Below are 15,725 nucleotides of genomic sequence, written 5' to 3'. Positions count from 1 at the left end.
CATAACTGATTATATTTTTAAATAAACTAAAAAATTATTTGGAAAGATAGTCAAATTATCTAATCGACCTGTTTTTGGATTTTTTTGTAAAAAAGTTTTTTCGAGCTTTTTTGGGGCTATGAAAATTCGAGTTTTTCAAAATTTTGAGGTAAAATTTTTGAACTTTTGAAAAATATAGTCAAAATTATATTTTTTCTAAATAGTCTCAACTACAGGTAAATAAGGGTTCAAATTATATTCTAAAATAGTGCTGAAGTAATTTATTTGAGTTGCCTGCTTGTCAGGTAAGATGAAAGCATTACGTTGCGTTTTCGCAACGTTAGCCGAAAGGGGTATCAAAATTTTTGAAATATTTTTTTTTTTTTAATTTTATTTGAGTATTTTTATTCTAGTTTTGGCATTGGTGTTTCCTTACCAAACTTTTTGCAAATGCCATATATTTTCAATACTTTTAGGAACGCTTCATCCAGCGCATTTGATAGTCAAATATTATTGATCAGTTCGAATCCGATAATTTGCTTGTAGCGTTATCATATAAATCAATTCCATCCATCGTTATGATGTTTTCACGAATTGAATTTGGCATTGGAATGTTGACAAGTTTTCCCTTTATGCGATCAAACCGTTTTGCCTGATATAGTGGTGAGTCCATCAAATGATTTGATAAGACTGTTACAATTGTTGTTCCAGCGAACAGGTGCAATTTCATTTTCTTTATCGAATGCAAAATCAATGAAACCATGACTTATTCTCATTTGTTTGATTTCGGTCAGCTCTGATTTACCACTTCTATTCTCACGAACTATGAATGTTAATACAACACAAGAGTTGGTTTTTACTTGCGATATAGGTACTATAGGGCAAGTTTAGGATTCGTAAAAAAAATCGAACTCGATATAACAATTTTACATGACATTACGATGATGGAGAATGCCAAAAAAGTGATTCCGGCAATTCTGTCTGTCTGTCTGTCTGTAAGAACCTCGAGCTACAGCCTAAACTACTGGAGCTATTTTCTTCAAACTTGGTAGTTAACAGTTTTTGGTGATTCCCTAGAGGAGAAATTGAAATTTTTTTTTTATGACCAAAACTAACGGTACCTGTCATGTAACGGAAATACAAAAGTTAGTTTTTTTCAAAAACGGCTCTAACGATTTTGATTAAATTTTTTGTGTGTAGTAAAGCACATAGAAGCTTTCATGGGAAATAAAAAAAATATTTTTTGTACAGTTATTAACTGTACCTGCCATAGAACCGTTTTTTTGATTTATGAATTTCTCGTAAACTACAAAACATATTTCGACCAAAATTTTTATACAGAAAATTTTAAGCAATTATTTTTTAAAAAATTTTTTAATTTTTCAAAAAACACATTTTTGGATTTTTAAAAAATATTTCAAAATTTTATTTTGAAAATTCAATTTTTTGAAAACGGGTCGGTGAAAAATTTTGAAATTCCGTTTTTAGGTGTAAATTAATTATTTCTTCCAAAATGGCATACCAAGTTTTTTTTTTAAATGTTAGAAAATTTTTAGGGTCAATGTGGGTAAATGTAAACAGGGGTAAATGAAAACATGGCTCATAACAAGCTTCAGTTACATCTCTTTGACGCATACATAAGTACAAATCGCGGACGCATGTTTCTTTTAACTTATACGTCAAGCTCATTGCTGTCAAGAGAGAATTCATTCGCCGAGCGTATTTTCAGTGAAAGATAATTTTTTAAAGTGCCAAACAAGTCGTTGGTCTTTCAGAAAAATTATATATTTTTGCAGATTCAATAAAGTCAGTATAATTTGCAAATACTTTTTGGTTTTTAATTTTGATGTAGATTCTATGCGAAACAAACAAATTTTATAATACGGGACATTTATGTCGATTTGCATGTGTTTACATCTGCCCCAGAATATTTTTCATAATGGGTAAATGTAAACAACGTATTCTGGGGGTAAATGTAAGTATATATTTTTGCTTAAATTATTGGTTTTAATAAAAATAAAGTATTTTTAGTCAATTACTATTGCTAAAGTGCCGCGGAGTCACATTTTAAAGTAGCCAACACCATCAGTTTCAGTGGATGATGCTGCAAGATCGGTCTTTGACGCAAAAAAACAAAAAAATATGATGTTCAGAGCTGCTCAGGATGCATATTAGGTGCCTATATAAAGAATCAAAGGAAGAAAACAAAAACTTTTATTGGAATTTGAAAAGTTTTTGTCAAATACCTTCTTGAACGTTTTTCAAGTCGTTATCCATATGATAAAGAGGAAATTCTTAACTTTAAACCACTGTTTACATTTACCCCGAATTTGTAAAAAAACACAAACATGGTGGGGTATTTGTAAACATGCCATATTTGACAGTAATTTAAACAATTTGGGGAATATTTGTTTATATTTATAAAGAAGAATTGCCATTATTTCATATTTGCATTTGAAGATACCTGTCAAGTTGTTCCGTGAAAACATATTAAAATCTAAAGTCAAAAGAAAAAAAAGACATGAAATTGTTTACATTTACCCACATTGACCCATATATAAAAAATTATTTTTTAAAAAAACCGCTCTTACGATTTTCGAAAATTTTTTTCTGAAAATTCCTTTTTATACAAGAAATAAAATGGCATACTTATTTTTTTTTGTAAAAGATCATATAAAACGGTATTTAATTATTTATAAAATCAGATTTTATTTTTTTTTTCACCACTTATGAAATTCCGTGAAAATATCAAATTTTAAATTTTCCTTTATTTTTATGAATGAAAAGCTTTAACATTAGACTAACTTTTACCATAAGAGCAAGTACGTGCGACCCCAGTCGTGCAATTTATTTGCTCTGCATTGAGAATAAATCAAATTACCTGTTAGAAGACGGTATTCTAGTTTGTGAGACTTAAAAAAAAAATTGTCGATTGTTGGCGGGTGCTGATTTGGTTTATCAATTTTTGAAAGGAATCAATTCAGAGAAGTTATCAATAAGTAATTGCACTACGATAAGAATTGAATGAAGTAGTAACTTTTATCATTTTTTTAACAACATCAAACATACTGTCACCAAAACGATGTCGCAAGTGTTTCAGACAATACGTTTTTTTTCTGCAAGAAATGTAATATCTTGATTCATATCCAAAATGCTAGGATGAGTACAACACAAAAAACCTTTCTTAGTAAGCATAAAATATCAAAATATAATGTTTAACTTATTAGAAATTTTGTTATTTTATTTTCAACAACCTTTTATTACCCAGTGTATCTTTATTTGGTTAATTTCTTCATAAAAATACTCAAATCAAATTGATTCATACTCCATGTAAAAATAAATTATTTCAAAAATTTTGATACCCCTTTCGGCTAACGTTGCGAAAACGCAAAGTGAATTTTGTGGAAAACCAAAAGCTTTTCCAAACATTTTTTTTCAGATTTCCTCTAATTGGGTCAAAAACAGATAGTGTGTAAAATTTCAAGTTTCTAAGTCAACTGGAACTGGTAGCCGCCGGAAATGGGTTAAAGTCACATAAATCAAAGTATTTCAACTTTGAAACAACGACGTTTCAACTTCAATTTATTTTTTCCCTCAGTGAACAAATGGTATTTTTTGTGAAAGGGGAAATTTTAGGATATGCACTATAAAACATCCTGGTTCAATTTTGGAATTAGTGCTAATAGGCTAATTTTTTGGTTTCTATCTTTGTTTGGATATTCTATAATTTATGTCAAAAATCTAAAAAAAAATCTCATGTCCGCAAGTTCATGAGATACTCAGCATCATTTTGTAAAAAAAGATATTTTTGGTCTATTTTATAAAAATTAAAGAAGGATTTTCCACCGTGAATTAAAATAAAAATATAGTTGAATGGAAAGCAAACATACTATCCCAAAAGAAAAGATCATTAAAATCTGATAAAGAAAGTAGTTTTCCTATTTTTTAATTTTCTCAAAAACTAGAAGGCTTAAGAACATATGGTTTTCAGTATTTCATAAGGAGTTCATTGAGGTTGTTTACATTATCGATTAATCCCGTGTTCAAATCCATAGTCTTGACAAAAATTGTATTCAATGTATTTTTTCACACTTATTATTTATTATTTCGAAAACAACTGATTTAAATTACTTGATTTAAAAACTCAAATTATGTGTACAATTCTAGCTTTTGAAAAAGTTATCACTGATAACTGTAAGTGTTGCCGTTGTTTTTTAATAATTTTGTTAGTAGTTTTTTAGATAATTGCCTATCCCTCCTAAAAGAGGGGGCATAGACCCTCCCTCCCATAACAAAAAATAATTGTATTGAATACCTCTACAAACAACCCTTTTCAATTCTCTGCGCCTAAGTTATCGTACTCGAGCTTTGAGTTAATATGAATTTTTCTCGAAAAAAACACGTTAAGGAGGGGTATCTCGAAAAAGGAAGCTAATCCGATTTTGCTAAAAACGGATTATTATAGCTGAGGCTTTCAGGAACAAAGCCACATTTTTAGTTTTTGTCGTCATTTTAGGTCAACCTTCAACTTGTTCAGGCCTTGAAATGATGATTGGCTACATATTTCTAGATCAATTTCAATTAATTTGTTTGAGGTCATACTTCGTCGATGGCAAGCAGTCATCGAAAACAATAATTACTGACTTTAAACATTTATTTTTTCATAATACAAATCTTGAATGAATAGGTACATAAGTTTTGAAATTTCATGACCTTAATTATATCTTCAATCTGTATGCTTTGTATCATTTCACAACGAAAATCTCCTCCTCTAAAAATAATTACACAAAACAAAAAAACAATTTTCCTACACCCGCCATGTTCATAAAACTAAAGTAAAAGAAAATAGATCAATAACTGTTATTACGAAAAATCATTGAGAACTTTTACTTAATGACAGCCATTTATAGACCTAATATGAAGTATTATACCGCAAAGCTCATATAATTCCTTCATTTAATACCAATATTATAGCGCCTTTATTCGACGATACGATATAAAAAGCCCTCCTCCCCCCAACAATATACCTACCCTTTTTCCCAAAAAAAGTAATCTCATTAAAGATTAATAATACGCCCAATATTATATGAGCATGAGCACATCCAGCTACCTACTAATATCTCGTTATTAGTCCCAAAAACCTAATCGAAAAAAAAAAAAATCCTAAATCATAATCTATTGTTGTGTGTCCCTAACAGAATATGGATAGCAAAATGGATTTAATTTTCCATCATAAAAACGAACTACAACCACCACCCGCGCACACAACCCATCACTGCTACACATATAAACCATTTCATCATAATGACTATTACAGTCACAGGGCCTTGAACATAACTCCTGCTACTCTCTGTTATAGTTCGGGATGTACCGAATTGGATTTTATACGCCTAGAGAAGTGTAGTATATTCGCCAGGCTAGTTATACAAGGTAACCATTATAACCTACAACGGCAAATTTGCTTTATGCTTTTTAGTAAACGAAAAGTGTCAGACCCACACATTATAACTAGGTGGCTGGCAATATACCTTTCTTTCCGGTCGGTAGTATAGGCGACCTACATACGACAAAAAAACAATGTTTTGTACAAGAAAACCATTTCGACACAAACCCACCTTAATTTCATCCACCTAACACCGACAGACACACTTCTTTATGATGTACCAGAGCAACAAAAAAAAAGGATGTCTCTGTGAAACTAAATGATATTCTACTCTGTGGTCGTCCTTTTGGGACAAACTTTCGTCGAAATAACCACTAAGCCTAGCTAAAAGGTACCTTTACTGTGTAATGCAACAGAGGACAAAAATGTTTCGTAGGTACTTTTTTTTTTTTTTTTCTTGCCATAAATTTACACCCAGTTGTCTTTAACAGCAACACTAGTTGAAAATAAATCTTTGGCAAAATAAAATATATCAAAAACACTTAGCTTTTTAAAGTTGAAGTGGTTTTTTTGTAGAAAAATTTAGGCCTCACAGGTTTGTATAGCAATTTTAAAATTACATTTAATTATATATTTTCTCTATTCTACAACTGCATTAAACTGTTCGACAGTTTGACTTGAAATTCCATTTGCACAAAAGAATGATATAAGACGAGTTCAAAAGTACGATAACTAAGGCGGTGAGGGACAATTTTCTAAATTATGACAAAAAATTTAAAAAAAATATTAAAAAACAACGGAAACACTTACAGTTATAAATGAAAAAAAGTCAAAATTCTACAATTAATTCAAATTTTAAATCAAGTTATTTCAATCAATGGTTTTCGAAATAATCGATTTCAAAGCCAAAATTTGTGAAAAAAAAGTTTGAAAAAACACATTGAATACAATTTTTATCATGACTGTGACATTAAATATGAAATTAATAGATGAAATAAGCTGTTTTAATTAATTTCTAATCAAATACTGAAAACCATAGGTATGCTTTTATGCCTTCTAGTTTTTGAGAAATTTAAAAATAAGAAAATTACCTTTTCATCAGATTTTCATTTTCTTGGCTATTTTTGCCAATATTAACAGTTTTTTTTAACTTTAAAGTATCATGCCTGGCCAACTTTTAGGGCTCTCAAGATTAAAACTTCCTTTTGTATCCTCTGTAACGCTCAGACAACTTCGTTGCTTCGCTTAGGCCATTAAATGAGTCCTAAGAATCTCGCGATATTTTTAAAAAGAATACTTAAAAAAATATATAAAAATGGTAGAAGTATGAAGTTCAAGGCGTATCAAAGTAAGATGGCTAAGCAACCCCTCTGCTTGGGCACACTATAGGATTTGGGATGGGGTCAAGGTTGGGTATGTACAAAGTTTCTTTTGAATTCGAAACAACTTTTAAATTCTGAAGACAATTTGCCTACACCCAAACTCGCACCCACCCCAAATCCTATAATAGTAAGCCCAAGCTGGGGGGTTGCAAGGGGGCATACTGCTTGCAAGCATTATGTTTATGTAAACACGATAAAAACTAAAAAAATACAAATTTGATAAAAAGAAAGTTTTTTAATTTTCAATTTTCTCAAAACCAAGAAGACATAGAAGCATAATATAGTTTTCAGAATTTGTTAAGAAATTAATTGAGGCAGTTTATTTCATTGATTAATTTCATATTTAAATTGGTAAAAATTGTATTAAATATGTTTTTTAAACTTTTTTTCTCAAATGATTTAAAAATTAGAATAAAGTGTGCAATTCTGGCTTTTGAAAGAGTTATCATTTATAACTGTAAGTGTTGCCGTGTTTTTTAATATTTTTTTTTTTAATTTTTTGTCATATTTTAGAAAATTGCCCATCCCGCCTAAACAGGGGGAGATAGACCCCCCCTCTTATAGTAAAAAATGATTGTAATGAACTCCTCTACAAAATACCGTTATCAATTCTTATCGCCTTAGGTATCGTACTCTCCCCAAGACGAGTTTGAAAGTATTATCTTACATCTTCTGGAGCAATAATTTTTGACTCACAAAAAAAATTATTTTGGAACAAAAGTCTATAGCACAACTGAAGATAGCCCAACTCATCGCAACTCGACTCAGGTTGGCGTTTGTATATACTCTTTACTCTCCTCAAAAATCTTACATCAGTAGAATAACGATGCGTCAGTCGGGCTATTTTGAGTCGTGCTATGTATTGAGTTGGGATGTCTGAGTCGGGGTGGACAAAGTCGTGTTGTCCTGAGAAAATACATTTTCTTTCGTAAATAAAGCAATTTTTTTCAAATTCAAAATTTATAACTTTAGAAAATATGATTTTGAACAAAATTTCTCTTATTTTGTTGAGATAAAATGGATTTTAAAGTCATTCAAGACCTAAAATACTTAATATCTTGTATCTAAAAGTGCTTAGTCTTCAAATTTGTGAGACCTACTAAAAAGGATAAAAAGAATATTGATGTTACGAAAATAATAATGACTACCTTTATATTGTACTAGAAAAAGAATAATTTAAAAAAAAAGAGTCTACATTCGCCATTCCATAGGGAAGGCCTTCGGTTTTAAAATTTTATGTAGGTATATGAAAAAACTGAACAACGAACTATTAACATCATTTTGCAAAAGTCAATGATAGTAAAAATAAAAGGAATATATTTGATCACCGATTTAAATATAAATTAAATCTGTTTAAGATTTTGTGTTTAAAAAATGTTACGCATACACCCCAGTGACCCCCAGTCCCTTTCACAGATTAAAAAAAGAAGTCGAAGTTGAAAGTTGATTAAAATAAATTGCACGACTGGGGTCGCACGTACTTGCTCTTATGCTTAAAGATACTATAATGTTAAAGCTTTTTATTCAAGAAATTTAAAATTTGATATTTTGAAGAAATTTCATAAGTAGAATAAAAAAATTAAATCTGTTTTTATAATTAATTAAACTCCGTTATAAATTATCTTAAAAAAAAAACAAATATGCCATTTTATTTCTTGTATAAAAAGGTATTTTTAGAAAAAAATTTCGAAAATTGTAGGAGCCGTTTTTTAAAAAAATAGTTTTTTATATATAAAAATTTTTTAACATTTTTCAAAAAAAAAGTTGGTATGCCATTTTGAAGAAATAATTAATTTACACATAAATACGAAATTTAAAAATTTTTCATTGATCCGTTTTCAAAAAATTGATTTTTCAAACAAAAATTTTGAAATATTTTTTAAAAAACCAAAAATGCGTTTTTTGAAAATTTTCTAAAATTTTAATATTATCTTTACTTACAACACAATTAATATTAATACTTAAAAATTTTCATTAAAATCGGGTTAAGGTTGTACGAGATATTCAGAAACGAAAAAAACCGTTCTATGACAGGTACCGTTAATAACGGTAGAAAAAATATTTTTTTTATTTAAAAAGTTGGCTTTTATGTGTAGTACTACACACAAAAATTTGAATTAAAATCGTTAGAGCCGTTTTTGAAAAAAATTAACTTTTCTATTTCCGTTATATGGCAGGTACCGTTAGTTTTGGTGATAAAAAAAAATTTCAATTTCCCCCTTAGGGAATCAACAAAAACTGCTAACTACCAAGTTTGAAGAAAATCACTTCACTCGTTTAGGCTGCAGCTCCAGATAGAGACAGACATACAGACAGACAGACAGACAAACAGACAGACAGACAGACAGAATTGCCGGACCCACTTTGTTGGCATTCTCCAGCATCGTAATGTCATGTAAAATTGTTATCTCGACTTCGATTTTTTTTACGAATCCTAAACTTGCCCTATATATCGCAAGTAAAAAAAGTAGGTATATGTCACGTGTTTTAAGTAAAGATATTGAAACCTTTTTCCCAAGGTTATAATTAATGTATTTAACTTTGGAAAATTTTAGCAAAATATAAGATTAATATGCGGAACACTTTTCTGTATTGGGTATCTAACTAATATACCGTACACCATTTATTGCCAAATTGATAATTTATCAATTAAATGAACAGAAATATATCTAATAATTTCTATTTTCCATCTCTAAATCACATCAAAGGATATTGTTCGTCTGGGAGACAAATGTGATGGCTCACCTGTTGCCGCTTGTCCTGCCAATGAGTCCAACTTAGGAATTGATTGTCCTTTTTGTTATTTTATGTCGAGTTCTTTGTTTTTTTTTTTTTTTTTCTTTTTGTTAATAAAAAATAACTTTGATTTTGTATTTGTGTTATATTAAACAAATTTTATTTTTTCTTTTAATTTATAATTTGTAATACTTTTTTTTTTTCAATGGTGGGCGAACTTGTGCCTGAGAGAGTTTGAGAAAGAATGAGAAAAAATGAATGTCAGTAATGACTGAATAAAATGGCGGACAAAAAAGGGAGGAAGGGCAGCCAACTGCCCGCCACAAAAAACACGACGAAACAATATTTGGTGATGCCAAATATTGTTTCGTCGGGGATTTTGTTTAAGGGTACGTTAACATTACTGCCCCCCCTTGGCGTAAGTCGCCAAAGAAATTTTAAAGCATTCAATTTTAAAAAATTATGATTATGGTTTGAAATTAAAAAAATGAAATTTGTTAACGGCGTGAGGCGCCCAAAAAACAAATTTGAAAAAAAAGAGTATTAATAAAGCTTTTGTAATTTTTCAAAACATACTGATTGGCATATTATAATATAAAAAAATTTTAGTGATACAAAATATGATGTTATTATTTAAAGGGCAAAACAGAAAGTTTTATCACTGGGCGTCTAATGTCCCCGTATTGGGTTTTGAGCGTCGCCACCCTTACTCTTCCATCAACACCGGGGTGTACTTGTATTACACGACCAAGGCGCCATTCAGTGGGAGGAAGAATTTCGTTTTGAACTACTACTAGATCGTTTATCTGGACGTTCTCTTGTGGCGATTGCCATTTATATCGTTGATGAAGTTCTTTGAGATATTCGTCTTTCCATCTACGACAAAATTGTTGTTGAAGGCATTTAAGTTTTTCCCATCGGTTAATATAAGACAAATCGACAAATTCCAAATTTCTTTCAGGAAACATTATGAGCGGACGTCCACAAAGAAAATGACCTGGAGTCAAAGCCAAGATATCAGAGGAGTTATTTGACATGGATGAAAGTGGACGCGAGTTTAAACAAGCTTCAATACGAGCTAAAATTGTGGAAAATTCTTCAAATGTAAATCGTGCACTGGTCCCTAATCTTCTGAGGTGTTTCTTACAGCTTTTGACACCGGCCTCCCAAAGGCCTCCCATATGTGGGGCCCCAGGCGGAATAAAATTCCATTTAAGACCTTGAACACCATAAGCGGCACGAGTTTCTTGGGGAATAGTGTCGAGGAATTTCTTGAACTCTTTACGTAGAATTGCATCGGCACCAGTAAAATTGGTACCGTTGTCCGAATAAACTTGTGAGGGCAAGCCCCGTCTTGCAGAAAATCGAGCAAATGAAGCCAAGAAAGCTTCAGACGAGAGGTCGCTTACAGCCTCTAAATGTATAGCCTTCGTGGAGAAGCAGACAAACACACAGGCATAACCTTTGGTCATACGGCAATTTCTTGCATTGAAACTTTTGATCACGAAAGGGCCCGCGAAATCAACCCCTGTAACGGTGAAAGGAGGAGAATAAGTGCATCTTTCAGGGGGCAAAGCAGCCATAAATTGCTTGCATAGTGCTTTTTTATTGATAACACACGTTTTACATTGGCGAATACAGAGCTTGATGAGATTTTGTAGTCTAGGGATCCAAAAACTTTGACGTAAGAGTCGTAACATTAAAGAATTGCCACCGTGCAAAGAGATTTCATGAATAAATTGAGTAAGAAGATACGAAAATCTAGCACTATGAGGCAGAATGAGTGGGTGTTTTTCATTGTAGGAAAGGTCTGACTGAGATAGTCGACCATTGACCCTAAGAAGATTATCGGAGTCTAAGTATGGATTAAATGATATTAATGAGCTTTTGGGATGTACGGGTTTACCTTCTAGCAACAATGAGTGTTCCTTTAAAAAATATCTTTTTTGAGAGATTAATATTAAACGTGTTCTTACAAATTGCATTTCTTCAGAAGTTATATCGAGTGAAGTGTATCGAGTGTCTGACCTTTTTGAAAATTTATAGAAAAAACGGAATATATAGCCAATAACACGCATAGCACGGGGTAACGATGAAAAACGATCAAGAATGTCTTCTGACACTTCTTGAACTACCAAGGAAACAACTGGTTTTTGTTCGAGGTCTTCGACGAGGGGGGCGACAGGAGAGATTACTGGCCAAAGAGAGATGGGTTGGCAAAGCCAAGAGGGGCCATTCCACCAAAAAGTGTTACACTTCAAATCTGAAGCCATTAAACCTCGAGTGGCTAAATCAGCTGGATTTTCAGCTGATTTCACGTGTCTCCAAGGGATGTTTCCAACATTTTCTAAAATTTCGCTAGTGCGATTTGCAATAAAAGTCTTCCAAACACAAGGTGGTTTCTTAAGCCAAGCTAATACGATGGACGAATCGGTCCATAAAAAGGTCTGGTATGCGTGGACAGGGAAACTTGATACGTAAATTTTTACCATTTTGGAAAGTAGAAGTGCCCCACACAACTCAAGGCGTGGTAATGACACAGATTTGATAGGTGAAACCCTTGATTTTGCACAGAGCAAGTGAGAAGAGAAAGTTCCGTTAGACTGACGAACGCTTATGTACAAAGTGGCGGCATATGCCTTTTCTGAGGAGTCACAGAAACCATGAAATTGGACTTCTGACGAGGGTGAATATTCTACCCAACGGGGTATTTCAATTTGTTTTATGTCATTTAACGATTCCGCAAAATTTTTCCAAATTTTAAACGAGTCAGATTGAAGAGGATCATCCCAATCAGTATGCTCTGCCCAGATTTTTTGCATGAGCATTTTTGCAACTATCACAACGGGAGCTAACCAACCTGCAGGGTCAAAAATACGGCATATTTGAGAAAAAACTTCTCGTTTGGTGGGAGTTTCGGGTAAAACTATTGGTTGTATGGAAAAGTAGAAATTATCCCCCTTGGCATTCCAGCGTATCCCTAAGGTTTTTGTATTACTGTCAGTGTCTAGCTTCAAAAAATTTTCATTCAAAATATGTTCTCGAGGCAAATGTTCGAGTAAACAGGGAGTGTTAGAAGTCCACTTCCGGAGTGGAAATCCTGCTGAATCGAGAAGACTGATAAGTTCAGATTGAGCTTTCATAGCGGAATGAATATTATGAGCGCCGGACAAAACGTCATCAACATAAAATTCTGACTGAAGTATTTTTGACGCGAGAGGGAAATCGGTTTTTCCAATTCTTGCCAATTCAAGTAGGGTACGGATAGCCAAGTAGGGGGCGCAATTTACGCCAAAAGTAACAGTGAGGAGTTCGAAATCTTCAATTTCTAAATGAGGAGAAGTGCGGAAAAGAATTCGTTGAAATGGAGTGTCCCGTGGGTTGACCAAAATTTGCCGGTACATTTTTTCTATGTCCGCATTAAACACATATTTATAAAATCGCCAGCGAATGATTAACGATGATAAGTCTTGTTGTAAAATCGGGCCAGGGTACAATAAATCATTTAAACTGACACCGTTTGACGAGGCATTGGACGCATTGAAGACGACACGTACTTTTGTCGAGGTACTTTCTGGTTTTATTACCGCGTGATGCGGTAAATAAAATGACTTTACTTGACCTTCTTCAATACGCTCCAATGGAGTAACCTTTCTCATGTGATTTAGAGAAAGGTACTCAGAAATGACTTTTGAATATTGGGATTTCAAATTTTCTTTTGAGGCTAGAGATTTTTCGGTTCTAGAAAATTGTTTTAGGGCGATAAACCTAGAATGGCCTAAACCGGTCTTTGACGTTTGTGGCTTAAAAGGAAGTCGGACAACAAACCTACCATCAGCGCGTCTGAAGGTAGTGCTTTTATACAGTTCTTCACAGAAACAGTCTTCTTTAGAACGAATAATTGTAAAAGGTAGTTCTTCTAATTCCCAGAATCTGCGTACTTCATTGTTACATTGGCATGACTTGTTTACTGTTATGTTGAATGATTGAAACGACTCTGGAATTGGCCCTGACAATATCCAACCGAACATAGTATTTTGGGCAAGTAGTGAGTTAGAAATGTGTTTAATGCCATTACGGATGATGGATGGGTAAAGATCGGCACCAATCAGAAGATCCACCTGAGAGGACTTATTAAACGTTGGATCGGCCAATTGAAGGCCTTCAAAAATTGTAGGATCTACTACCGAGAAAGATGAACTTGGGAGGTTGTTAGTTAGTGTTTTAAGCACAATGGCGTTTGCTGAAACAGTGACTGGAGGGGGGTTAGCAGAAGTGATTAAAAAGGAACACAGTTTCTTAGAAGTGATAGAGAGATTTCCACTGATTCCAGAAATTGTAGAATTTTTGTCGATATATGGCAAATTCAGACGTTTTTGCACAGCTGCCGAAATGAAAGATACTTCGGAACCTGGATCAATTAGTGCCCTTACGGTATACACTGTATCCAGTCCTACTATATTCACTAAGGCAGTAGCCAAAAGAATTCTTTTTCTAGAGGTCACCATGAAATTTTGATATGCAGCTTGAGGAATAAATGGTTGCGAAGAGGCAGAGATTTGAGGATTTTGAATAGCTTGTGATTGAGAAGTGGACTGTAGATTTAAATTTTGATTTTTAACTGGAGTGGGATTGGCAAGATGCAGAAGTGTATGGTGTCTTTTCTTGCAAAAACTGCAAGAATATTTGCTTGAACAAGTAGCCTTTTGATGACTAGTGCCTAAGCAATTATTGCACATCTTCTTTTCTCGAACTATTTCGATTCGGGATTGGATTGGTAATGCCGAAAATTTAGGACACTCATAAATAGTATGTTCTGCCGAGCAAATTTTACACTTAGTTCCTCCCGCCTTCGCAAGAAAAGTATTGACTTTGCTAGGCTTTTGAAAATTGTTTTTCTTGGTGACTTGGAAATTTTGTGATAATGGTTTTGAAGAAGTGGTGTCTGAAATAGATTCTAACGTCTGGAATCGTGAATTTAAGAACTTGTCTAACTTTTCCCAAGTTGGTACCTTTGTTGGATCTTCTAAAGATTGTTCCCAAAGAGAAAGTGTTGTTTTAGGTAGCCTATTGCAACAGGCGAACACAAGGATTGGGTCCCAATTTTTGGTATCGACAAGGTGAGCTTTAAGTGCTGCTAGAGAGTCATTGATTTTACTTTGGAGGTTGCGGATAGATTTTGCGCTCTCTTCATGAACTGTAGGCAAGTTAAAAATGTTTTTGACCTGGTTGTTCACAAGAATACGAGTGTTCTCATATGTGGCACGCAAAGCTGCCCAGGCAAGTGCAAAACTAGCATTTGTTAAAGGAAACTGACTGACAGTCCTAAATGCATCGTCTCTTGTCTTACAACGAAGATGGAATAGTTTTTCCACTTCACCTAACTTAGGGTGTTGAATATAAACCGCATCAAACATGTCGCGAAATGCAGGCCAGGAGATATAATCACCACGAAACACATCGGTATCACATGGTGGTAATTTGATACAATGAGAGGACCCGGATTTCTGTGGCATATTGACAGTGGTAAACTCCTTAACAACAACAGGGTCAGGTTTTAGTTTGTTTTGGAACTCAAGAAACAATCCTAAGCAATTCACATAAGTTTCATTGCTGTTTCTGTACTTTGATTCTATTGCATCCATATCGAGGGGTTCTTCCTCTAGAGTAGGGATATAACGAGCACATTGAGCATATTTCTCTTTGACACTATTCCATAAATCTTTGAGTTCTGATTTTCGAGCTTCTAATGTCGTAATTGAATGGCTGGTTTCAGGCACTTCTTTTGCCGAAGCATGAAATTTGACAAGCAAATCTGCCGCAAAAATAAAATCGTCTAAATTTGACATGATCGGGTGAAAACGTGAATAAATTTTGCGTTTTCAGAATTAATTTGAAAAAACTTTCAAAAAAAAATTCAAACAAAAGAATTTTTCAAAGTATAACTGAAAAAAAGCAAGGGTTCTCAAAAGAACCTTGAAAAGCGAGAGCGACTGGGTGAAAACGTTAATAAGTTTTTGCGTTTTCAGAATTAATTTGAAAAAACTTTCAAAAATCAATTCAAACAAAAGAATTTTTCAAAGTCTAATTGAGAAAAGCAAGGGTTCTCAAAAGAACCTTGAAAAGCGAGAGCGACTGGGTGAAAACGTGAATAAATTTTGCGTTTTCAGAATTAATTTGAAAAAACTTTCAAAAAAAAAAAAATTCAAACAAAAGAATTTTTCAAAATCTTATTGAGAAAACAC

At 33.0% G+C, this 15,725-nt stretch overlaps 1 protein-coding gene across 1 annotated transcript in view; it reads right to left on the bottom strand.

Annotated features, from left to right (window-relative positions):
• LOC129906995 (uncharacterized) overlaps positions 1 to 15,329 on the bottom strand; it is a 50,893-nt gene extending 35,564 nt beyond the window's left edge. Inside the window, exons 1-2 of the mRNA XM_055983031.1 lie at positions 11,457 to 15,329; positions 10,191 to 11,408 (exon numbers count right to left, since the gene is read on the bottom strand). Coding sequence (XP_055839006.1) covers positions 10,191 to 11,408; positions 11,457 to 15,329 — 5,091 coding nt within the window. The remainder of the gene's footprint in view (positions 1 to 10,190; positions 11,409 to 11,456) is intronic.
• Positions 15,330 to 15,725: the final 396 nt, after the last annotated feature.

The sequence above is a fragment of the Episyrphus balteatus genome, chromosome 1 (genome assembly GCF_945859705.1).
Source record: "Episyrphus balteatus chromosome 1, idEpiBalt1.1, whole genome shotgun sequence".
Classification (NCBI taxonomy): Eukaryota; Metazoa; Arthropoda; class Insecta; order Diptera; family Syrphidae; genus Episyrphus; species Episyrphus balteatus.
The sequence above is the reverse complement of the archived record's forward strand: the minus strand, read 5'-3'. Positions and strand labels throughout refer to the sequence as shown.